At 42.3% G+C, this 11,160-nt stretch overlaps 1 protein-coding gene across 1 annotated transcript; it reads right to left on the reverse strand.

Annotated features, from left to right (window-relative positions):
* Positions 1 to 205: 205 nt before the first annotated feature.
* Positions 206 to 9,425, reverse strand: PLSCR5 (phospholipid scramblase family, member 5; the record flags this gene model as incomplete). The annotated part of the gene is made up of 6 exons (XM_010185405.1): positions 206 to 244; positions 1,499 to 1,660; positions 2,677 to 2,838; positions 3,846 to 4,066; positions 4,914 to 4,956; positions 9,274 to 9,425. Coding segments are annotated over 6 exons (779 nt in total), but the record flags the coding sequence as incomplete, so codon positions are not given.
* Positions 9,426 to 11,160: the final 1,735 nt, after the last annotated feature.

The raw sequence follows: 11,160 nt of genomic DNA on the forward strand, positions 1-11,160 counted from the left end.
CCATCATTAGCTCCCTTTCTTTTCCTATAAGGAACAAGGATTTGTGCAGTTCAAAATCACGTCCAAAGCTCAAGGGATTTCTGGAAGAAATGAAAAAGAATTAGAAAGTATCTAACGTGTAAGTCTTCAAAGCAAGAAGATCAATTTATTTTCATTTTTACTTACTGAAACACATCCTGCATATTTTATTGCTTCTGTCTTCTTGTTATAATCCATCCAAGGAGTTTTCAAAGAACATTAAGTCCTACAAATAAACAAACTGTGAAAGGTATGGAAAGTACATAAACGCAACAATTACTATCAAAAGTCCTACTTGCAGGCTTTTTTCACGTAAAGTAATTAAATGTCAATTGTTTTCTATCATTCTGCCACTGAGCAACAGGAGTTTGGGAGGACGCAATCTGAAAACCTTAAGTGTCATGAGAGTTACATCTCTAACCTAATAAAAGCAAAATATCTGAATCGTTGCTATTTTAAAGCAAACACTTCCTAGAGAATAATTTAAATAATTTTGTCCTTTTGTTTTGTATTCTCTGATGGAAGTACGACAGATGATTTTGAGACCATTGCATGTCAATATTAACACCTCGGTGTTGGCAAAAGACTGGGACAGGAAATGTCAATTTGTAACTCTAGAAAACACCCATCTTAACTTCATCCTTACCCCAACAGCAAGTATTCTCCTTTCCACATAATTATTCTCTTATGATTATCTTCACAAGGGAATTTCTGTGGGAAATTTCACATGACCTAAAGGTCTTACGTGCAACACTCGACAGAACTATGGAAGTGGCGCTCACTGTTTGAAGTTGCCATTAGATCACACAGAATCACAGAATCCCAGACCGTTAGGGATTGGAAGGGACCTCCAAAGCTCCTCCAGTCCAATCCCCCTGCCGGAGCAGGAACACCCAGATGAAGTTACACAGGAAGGCGTCCAGGCGGGTTTTGAATGTCTGCAGAGAAGGAGACTCCACAACCTCTCTGGGCAGCCTGGGCCAGGGCTCTGTCACCCTCACTGAGAAGAAGTTTCTTCTCCAATTTCAGTGGAACCTCCTGTGTTCCAGTTTGTGTCCGTTACCCCTTGTCCTATCATTGTTTGTCACCGAGAAGAGCCTATAACATAACTCTTTTTTTGGTTCATATACCCGTTCAAACACAACAAGTAAAGGCTTTGGGGGAGTCTGGCAGGTTTGATGTGTATGTTGATATTTGATATATTGATATCCTACCATGCACGGTATTGAATTACATGTGAAATGCTATTTAAACAGTTTAATAAACAAGAATAAACAAGGAACCTAAAGATGCTCAGCAAATAAGGAAAAAAAAATAACAGCCGTAAAATGTAGAAGTGTTTCAGTTTACTTATGATTTAGGTAGTGGGCTTGGCTTCCCACTGCACCCATGCCTTTGTAGGATCATAGCTGACAGCAAAGGCCCCTTTGGTCCCAGTCTGCCCACCTCTGTAGGCCCACCTCTTGGTTTGCATACTTACAATGAGGAAACAAGCACCAATCATTACTGCCTTGATTCTCACATCAAGATCTACAGGGACCTGGATCCCAAAGTTGGCGGTGTTGGTGAAGACATTGTTTACAAATCCAGACCAGTACTTGGAAATTTTGCCAATTGTTGACATCTCATTGAGAGCTTTAACCTGCACAAATAAAAAAATGTAAACAAATCAAGTACACACCGATTATATCTCCACAGAATTAATGACTGTGCCCTGACACACAGAGTATGCTATAGTTGTCAGGTTCTTCTTTTATTCTTACCATTGAGATGTTCTATTCGTGTCAGATTTGCCTTTAGGAGCGACACACAAGAAAAGGCCTCAAGTTTGGAAATGTCAGCATCTTCAGAGCTGACAGAAAAGTGGAGGAAAGCAGTTGTGAAAGTTTATACCACTTCTGCTCTTCTTTCACAATGACATTTTTCCCTATCTTGTGTTTCTGATATGCTCCAAGTCACAGGAGTACCAGTGCTGTGGACCACTGTCCCCTACAACTGACAGATACATTCTCAGTTATGCAGCCCTCTGCATGTTTCTGTGTTACTGAAACTTCTCACTCAAGTCTGATTTGGCTAATGAGTTCATCAGCAAAGAAGCTCTTTCATGATTCCTTAACTAAGGCAAAGCACTTTGTTCATATCAGAAAACTCCATCCAGGGTTTCTTTGAGCATCTCCCATTCTCCCTCTCATCCTTTAAATATTCTCCATGGCTCATCAGAATTGTATTTCTCCTGATGAATGTTGTCAAATGGATGTAGACATATTGGACAGTAATCCTGCCCGTGGTTCTCAAGCTGAGGCCAATGAAGGTAGCAGATTCAATGCCACAGGCTCCAAGGGACTGTGCCAGGTAACAGCAAACGTGTGTGGGATGAAACCCTGAGCCTATCAAAATCAATGGCCGAGTGTTTATGGACTGCAGAGGACCAGGACTTCCTTTAGTGACACGTTTATTTCCTTGTCACTCCTGTCCAGGAAACATCTGTAGGTGTCTGAATGTACAAGTCAGGAACTCCAATTAACATCGTTGTACTCCTGTTCCATAATTATAGCAATGTACATCGTATTTTTCAGGGTAGAATAACAGGATTTTTGGGTAAGAAATGTATTCAAAGTATTAAAACTTTAAAATTCTGAACACACTTAAGAAACGTACCTCAAAGTCAACATCTTCAAAACAGCCACAAGTGGCATATGGGCCAATTATTTTCAGTACATCTTCTTTACTTTCATTCTGTATGGTAAACTTTGGCAGAAAAGGGTCCCAGTTCTGTACAACATACCCAGCTACTGTACCTGGTGGAGACTGAACTTCTAACTAGCAAACAAAAGAAAACAAAAGAGTCTTATAAACTAATTTTGTATTAGTACATTTTTCCATAATAGTGTATTGTTTGTATAATGACAAAATATTTATTTATTGAATGTAACTTTATATCATTTTACCAAACTGTCAACTAGATATTACTGGGCTGTCTAATTGTGTATTCAAATACAGTGGACAATATGAAACCCAAGAACTGCACCAGAAGCTCGCACCTTACTTATAAGATAACATTTGATAAAGGCCGTGCACTGTGAAAAATTTTTGTAACTGTAATCAGTGAGTATCCTGTAAGCTTTTTTATATATAGTAGATGTGCTGCCAAAGAATCTTTTTAAAAAAATCCTGATGTAGTACTGAGGAAGTAGGTAGATGAGTTAACCTTTACAACATTTTCATAAACCGAGAAAGATATGTCTGAATAAAGGCGAGTCAAAAATAAGGAGAAAACCTCTGCTACTCCATGGGATCTGCATTTTTCACCCAGAGCAGCTTTTTTCCGGGTTCTGCAATTTCCCAGAGATATATGGTCTGGAAGGGGCAGAGCCGTGGAGCAAAGCATTGGCCTCCCAGAAGAGCAGCATCCCAGTCACACCCATATGCACCCGTGGCCAGGAATTTCCCATCCTTCACCCTCTGGGAGTGCAACGGGTGATTTCCATCTGTAGCCCTGACAGAGGTTAGTCTGTGGCAGGGAAAGCAGGGTTTTAGGGTGCTACCTGGCTGGAGAGACACCTGTATCATCAGGCACAAAAGCTTTATTTGGGATATGTCAGGAAAGTAAGGTCTCACAAAAGCGAGGAGGCACGCTGGGCACGTAGCTTGCAAAAGGGCCCCATTAATCAACAGTTACCTCTAAACTAAGACCTCCATGCAGTCCCCAGGCTGAGAGGTGGGAGTCAGTTACCTCCTGCCACCCTCGCAGAGGTTGCACAAGGCTTTGTTAATGCTGCACACGTACAGTGAGGTGCTCGAACAAGAGGCAATTGAGGTTCACTCACCTCTTGCAGGAAGCAGGGGAAGCAGCAGCTGTTGCATCTCAAGGGTCTGTTCACAGTAATCACCTCTCGTCCCGTGTTATCGGCAATCCTTATGGTGAAAGACCTTATAGGCGAACACAGGTTACGATTAAAGCAATCATTTTCTTCTACTGCAAAGTAAACTCTTTGTCCCAAATGGTTTTTTATCTCGTATTTGCTGGAGGTCTCTGTGCCAAGTATGGCTAATAAAGCAAAACAGGTAGAGCATTACCTTAGTATAATGTTAGTATATATATGTGTGTATATACATATTGGTATATATTCTAAAAATCTGTGGAACAGAGACTGTTTAAAAAACTGTCTTGAAATAACGACACAAGGAAAATATACAGTTATAAGGAAATCATAATGTTAGATCTGTATTTTGAAGGAATATTTTAGTTCAAGGATTTTGATTTGCTGTACGCTGAAGTGCATGTCACAAAACAGAATTCACATCCTGAGTTTTGGGTTGGGCTTTTTCTTTATTATCCATGAAAAGTAACAATATGAGGCTGTCCCACTTCAGTGACAGAACTTTCACCCAGCCAGATATCCAAGAATCAGGCTGAAAACGTTTTGAATGGGAGAAATACATTAACAGATTATTTACTTGCAGATCTTAATACTTGTTCAGTACTTTGTCATTCTGAGGAACTACGTAAATAGAAACTCTTACACTTCATTTTGTGCATTCTGACCTTCCCTTCTTTATCTGCTTTGTTTCTCATGGCATGTTAATTATTGTTAAAGACAATAAATTTTTCCATGGGTTGGGAAGATGGTTAAACTTTAATAACTGCGAGAGGGAGGTGTCTGAGGGAGAGAATTTAGGAGTGGTGTGGAGATTACTCACTGTAATCTTTTTCTTCTCATTGTTTTGCCACAGAACAGGCATAAAGAAATTGAGCTTTCACCACATTACAGGCCTGACACAAGGGCCACGGGAGACTTTGAAGTGACTTCAACAAGCTGGGAGCAAGACCCGGAAGCCTTTTGAAGATGTCTGTGTACCAAGACAGTTAAAGAGTGATGGGAATTATGCCGTACCTTCAAGAAGTTCCACTTGCTGATGAATAATTATCCGGTCCAGCTGTTTAAAAAAAAATAAACAAGGTGGTGGGAGTTGGAAAAGTCTGGGGCTGCCAGTGATCGTCTGTGAGAAGCAGGACCCACTTCTCAATCCTCCTCCTCCCTCCTGGGCTTGGCAGAGGGGAAGCCCCTTACCCCAAAGTTAAGGTTCACTGTGGCCACGCAGGAGCCAAAGAGTTTGGGCTCAAGCTCAAAACGCGCTGTAGCCACATCCCAAAGGGCCCCACAGGAGCAGCCCAGCAGGACTATTGGGTGATGCCAACGATGGCACACATGAGCTTTACTGCTCTGGTCTCTGGCAATGGGAGCTCTGCCCTCCAAGTCTGCCAGGGCTCCAGAATGAGCAAAACAGAAGCTCCCCAAAGAAACTCCTGCCTGTCTGAAACCGTCTTCCCCTGTGAGCTGGTTACGATTGTAGGAGAAAAGCTGTTTGCCTTGATATTCAGCTTTGCTGTGCTTATTGTCCCTCCAGTATTATTCTTTTTTAGGGAACAGTCATTAGTATTGTGAAACCAAGACTTAATTTTGGTCAGCCTTTCAGTTTTAGGTGACTATTTATGCCTCTTTTATGTGACAGTTTAGGCTTTGCTAATCTCTTTTTCCTTAAATTCCTGATGAGCAAACGCTCGGCACAGGATTTTGCCATTACTCACAGCTGCAGACAGAAAGCACACAGCGACCTTCTGAGACCAGCATGTCACAGGTCTCCCGCATCTGTATATTTTACAATTGATAAATCCTGCCTGCTAACATGTTCAAACTGTTGCAGCCATTTGTCAGTTCTAGTCATCTCCTGCAGCTAGTTCAGGCTGCAAAGAAAAGCTGGTAAAAGATAAATTTCTTGATCCCTTTCATTAATCTCTGAAATGTGCCTGCCAGTAATTGAAATAATAAAAAGTATTTGGACTTAAAAATTTTCTCCCAAGACTCTTTGCCATTTGTTGTTTAGGTTTCAAGAGAGATGTGGTCTCTTGGACCTCATGGGAAGTGTTCTGCTGGTGAAAAAAGGATAAAGTTAAAAATGGTAGGACTATTTTAATATTTTAGTATTGATTTTAATATGGATTTCTTTTTCGTTCAGAGGGAAAAGAAAATTAACGAGCCTGAGCTGTTAAAAGCTTTGATTGATTTTAGTCGGTGTATTGGTTTATTGTGAACGATGTATAAACGATGTTGAGACACCGTGGCAGCGCACCACTTGCAAGGCTCGTTTTGCCTTTCCCTGGTTTCTGCAGGGCAGCTTTTCTGATGCCCCCTTTTGCTGGGGCACTTGTGGATTAAGGGAATTCTCCACTTGCATTTGAAAGCATCTAAAGCTCTTTGGTTTACAAGAGTCTCAGTCCTGTTGAGCTCAGATATGTCAAAATTACTTCTACAGCTAGTTCTCAGAATTCAGTTTTGTGGGCATTAGATTTACATCTGGTCAGTCTAACCAAGTATAAACCAAGAAGCATCTCACAAAATCGGTTAAGCCCGAATGGTGGCATAACCTGCTGTTCAGCTACTTGGAAAATTCTTCTCTGAGATCTTGTCTGTCTGCTCCTGCTATGGGCACAGGTTCCCTCAATCTCTGTGATGTGCACTGGGCAATTCCTCAAACTATGGCTGTGATCTGGAAGGTAATAATGAGGTTTAGATAACCCGTTTTGCAGGAAATTGTTTAAAGAGCATCACTTTTGTGACAATGACAGAAAGCCTGGTATCAGTTTGGCAGGGGAGAAGCAGTTTATTGCCTTTCTCTGATGCACCTTGAACTGCTGAGTGCATCGCTCCTCAGCCTGACTTACTGACACTATAGGCTGTGTCCCTGAGTTGCTGTTTAGATTAAGATCCCTGAGATTTGCTAAATTTGGATCCTTGTTTCAGAATCAGACACATCACGGTCTTATTAAGAAATATATTCAGCTTTCTCAAATCTAACCCACTATCTTCCCAGCTCCTGCTGGAGATAATCCCAGAACCTCATTCCTACTTTTTTTATTCTGTATTTATTCGCAGTCACTTTCTGTACAATCTTTCTTCTGGTAATATCATTATATAAATTAAATGTCCCCTTTTCCCACAGGTTGTTTACTCTTCAAGGGGTAAGAGCTATCGCAGTTCCCTCTCTGAGAGCATTCTGCTAGCCTAAAGATGAAACACTCAGTCTTCTTTTAAAGCAGGTTTTCTGTTCCCCATGTCCTTCCAGTAGCATCTGTCTGTCCCTATGTCAATTTGGACCTACCTTTCCCCAATACACACACAACCAGAAGGATACACACTCTTCCAGTCTTCCCAACGGCATCACAAATGCCCAGTTCTGCTAGAAACATTGTCACTCATTTGAGAAATTCATTACACAAAAATCTTAGTGCATCAGGATAAACCCCAAGGGGTCATCCTGGCGGCTGTGAATGCCTCATCCATTCTGCAGGCAGCCCTCTCCCTGCGGCTCAGGTCTCCTTGCTGCTGCCCTGTCCCGTACAAGCTCATTTCTTCACTCACACAGCCAGGATGAGTTCAGCCTTGCACAAGTTCTGCAATGCATGGGAACTCAGCTTTGCAGTAATCAGCATTGCACACATGATTTCCACTTTTCAGACTACAGAGAAAATTGAAAATAATTAGCGAGGGCTGCAGCGCAGACACATGGGTTACTGAGCTGAGCATAAGCATGAATGAAGTCTTGAGTTCCAGTTATAATTCCGGCAGCCACTTGCTCTTTTGTCTTTATGTCAGATGCAAAGCTTCTATAAAATGGAGTAATAGAATTCACTTGCCCACATTGTATGGATAAATCCAAGGTATAATTCATGGTTGTATAGGAGACTGAATATGCAACCTGCCAACTATTTACTAACGCCATCACTTTTAGACTAAAAAATGTAGCTCCCACAGCCTGTGAGCAAATGCTCATGTAATTGACAACACATATCATTTTGTGCATGGGCACCATGAAATGAAAATCATAACTCCACATGAAAGATTGTTTCTGAAAGGTCTCCCAGTTTCAATAGCTGGCTAGGTAACTTAGCTCCAAATATAAAATACATTCAATTTCTGCTTCTGTACAAAACTACCAGAAATAATGTACATGTAAAATACAGACCTCAAGTGAAATAAACACTTGCCAGCACCACCAGAACTCTACACAGCAGAGGCGTGCGCAGCAGAATCACTGTTATCAGAATACACGGGGGGCCTGATTCTGTTCCTGACTGTACCAGGCAGGATGCATGAAGTGACACTCAGTGAATAAGAGAAGAATCTCGACACATGTGAAATGCAAACTGGAGTCAGTGTCAAAGCAGCAGCAGCCCTGATCACCAAGTAAAAACATGTGGGAAGACATGGCACTTTGGAGCTGAGACCATCACCAGTCTGAGCTCCAGGAGCCGAGAGGTTTTACAGAGCAAGGTGGCCAACTGGACATTTAGCAGTGGGACTGAGAAAACTTTAGCATTCCCTTTCGCTCCCCTGCCTGTGACCCACTCATCTGCTTCCATTTGCAGGCACTTCCCTTTCTTGGGCACCCTGGCGCTGTCCTGCCCCAGGACCTGACACAGAGCGGTTGTGACACTTCAATTGGAGAAGAAACTTCTTCTCAGTGAGGGTGACAGAGCACTGGACCAGGCTGCCCAGAGAGGTTGTGGAGTCTCCTTCTCTGCAGACATTCAAAACCCGCCTGGACGCCTTCCTGTGTAACCTCATCTGGGTGTTCCTGCTCCGGCAGGGGGATTGGACTGGATGAGCTTTGGAGGTCCCTTCCAATCCCTAACGGTCTGGGATTCTGTGATTCTGTGGGTTTGTTGCCACTCAGGCTTACGCTCACAAAGTCGTCTCCATGAGAGCTTGCCTCCTCAGGACCTTACCTCTAACCTGCAGAACGCTGTCCTTGGAAGGAATTTGCTCAGAGGACCTTTGTGTTCCTCAAAGGATGAGTTATAAGGAGGTGACAATTTCTTCACACACTGCCTGTTTTTGTCTTTTTGAGGCCACCCAGAGCCTGATAGCCATTTCCCTGAGAGTGAGCTTTTACGGAGCTGGAAAGAAAGCGGGGCAACACGAGAGGGGTAATGGTATGACCTAGAAAAAGCCCTAGAGGAAAGAAAACCATGGTGCAAGGAGAGCTGAATGCATAACAAATGGATTTCTGTAGAAATGAATGGCAGCAGTGAAAGAAGTGCTTGTCATTCCTACATTCCTTATTTCATAGTAACATCAAATTTAAAAAGCCTCCTCCAAAAAAAAAAACAACCCAAACAAATCCATCCCCCAAAGTATCAAAGAAATTTATGAGAAAAACAAAGCAATTCTAACATTTGGAAAGATTGAGGACCTGGCTCAGGTACTCCAGACCAGGTGGCAAGTTATGAGTGTGTGTTGTTTGCTTCCAGAGACCTGTTGGTTCAACAGCCTTATTCTGTTCAGGAAGGTCAGAAGAACCAGGGAGGTAATCCTTAAAGTTATGGTTTGTTCGTCCCTGAGACTCTGCAGGAAGAGAAGAAAAAAAGTAATAACAATCCACAGGGCCAAACAGCAGTAAACTGCTGGGATCAAAACTGGAACAGTAACGTCACATTCTGCCTGTGGCTATACCAGCATCTTAGTTCAGACCAGAAGCCAGGATCTGAAGCAAATCTGATGGTCCCATACTTTGAGCATACTAGTTCATTTTATAAAGCAGTCTTGAGGCATGCAAAGTGGGAACACTTCAGATGAAACTAAACCAGGAGCTGTGGTCTTAGAGGGCAACCTGACATCTCGTGAGCACTCAGTCTGTGGGGACGAGGCTGGAGCTGGTCTGGACTCACTCACAGGGAGGCCACAACCTCCTCAGCACAGGTTGCTCAGCTCTGTGTGCTAATGCACACCGAGCTGCTGAGGGCTTGCTTCTTGAGGGCAAGCATATTTTCTCTTAATTAGAGATAACATTTCCTGGGATCTCATATTCCCCGAGCTGGATGTTACAGCCCTGGTATCAAAGCCTACAGCCTCTTACAGTGTTAAAGATAATTCATTATTATCTTAATGAAAAGGTCAGATATCATTAAGCTATGCTTTCTGCTTTGCTATTGCAAAAACATCTTTTAGGACACAGTGATGGTTACCCTGGCTGGTGTAAAACCTATCTCTGAAGGTAAAGAGAGTACCTACTGCCACAGGCACCTGTGTGCCCACACCCCTCCACACACACAGGCACCAGAGTCTGCCACAGTGCCGTGATCACCTCCATCATTTGATTCCCAACAAACTCCTACGGGTTTTACTACGAGCATCTTCCCACAGCCCCCAGTAACACTGCCTCTGCCAGAACAAGAAGGAGCAAGCTGAAGCTCTCTGCATACAAATGGCAAATCCTTGTATTAAGCTAAGCCCCTGCTCTTTGGCAATAAAGCAGTCCCCAAACCAATCATTCCTCTCTCATGTGTGGCAATGCACAGGCACGGTGGGGTTTGAGGTCCAGAAGCAATTTTGGCTCTAGGTCTGAAGCTCCCTTTTGCTGTTGTGGGTTTAAACGAGAACCTTTAGTATGATGTGAACTCACTGTGGCTGATTATCATTTAATTATGTTTTGATCTTAATTTTTCTTTTCAGCCACTGCTTTCTTTCAAAGTCTGAGACCACAGGAAGGAGAAGTAACCCCTTTGAATTTGTAGCTGGCTTTTAAAAATGTATAACTGGCTAATAAATATTTTATCTGCTCTTCTGCATCATTTTACCACACAGGGTTCTGTTACTTCCATAACTCTTGTGCCACGAAATGCCATGAAGTGGCCGAGTTAGCGTTATTCTTGAATAATACAGAGGAAAAAAAGACAACAAATTGCAGTTCTACCTGTCAAATTTTAAGCTATACAAAAATCAAACAGCAAATACATTAAATATTGATGACAATCCGAGCTACTCTGACACTTTGTCTTTTTTTGTGGATGTTTCCCACTTCATTTATGGTACGGGAAAACTTAAAATCTGCCATAAGACACAGTGAGCATTCTGTACAATTTGAGTTACTTGCTCCTAGAAGTACATTATCAAGTTCCTTCGTTATGAAAACCGTATTACACAAGATTACTATCTCGCTGCTTCTGTTAACCACTATGCATTACAAATATACGAAACCAGATCTCTCTCATATGGCTGAAGGTAAGAAAAATGCACACCCCCCAGAGTAAAAAAAAAGTATATTCTAACATTATGACAGCGATGTAAAAGCTGCTTGCTG

Source organism: Mesitornis unicolor, unplaced genomic scaffold (genome assembly GCF_000695765.1).
Source record: "Mesitornis unicolor isolate BGI_N332 unplaced genomic scaffold, ASM69576v1 scaffold4545, whole genome shotgun sequence".
Taxonomy (NCBI): domain Eukaryota; kingdom Metazoa; phylum Chordata; class Aves; order Mesitornithiformes; family Mesitornithidae; genus Mesitornis; species Mesitornis unicolor.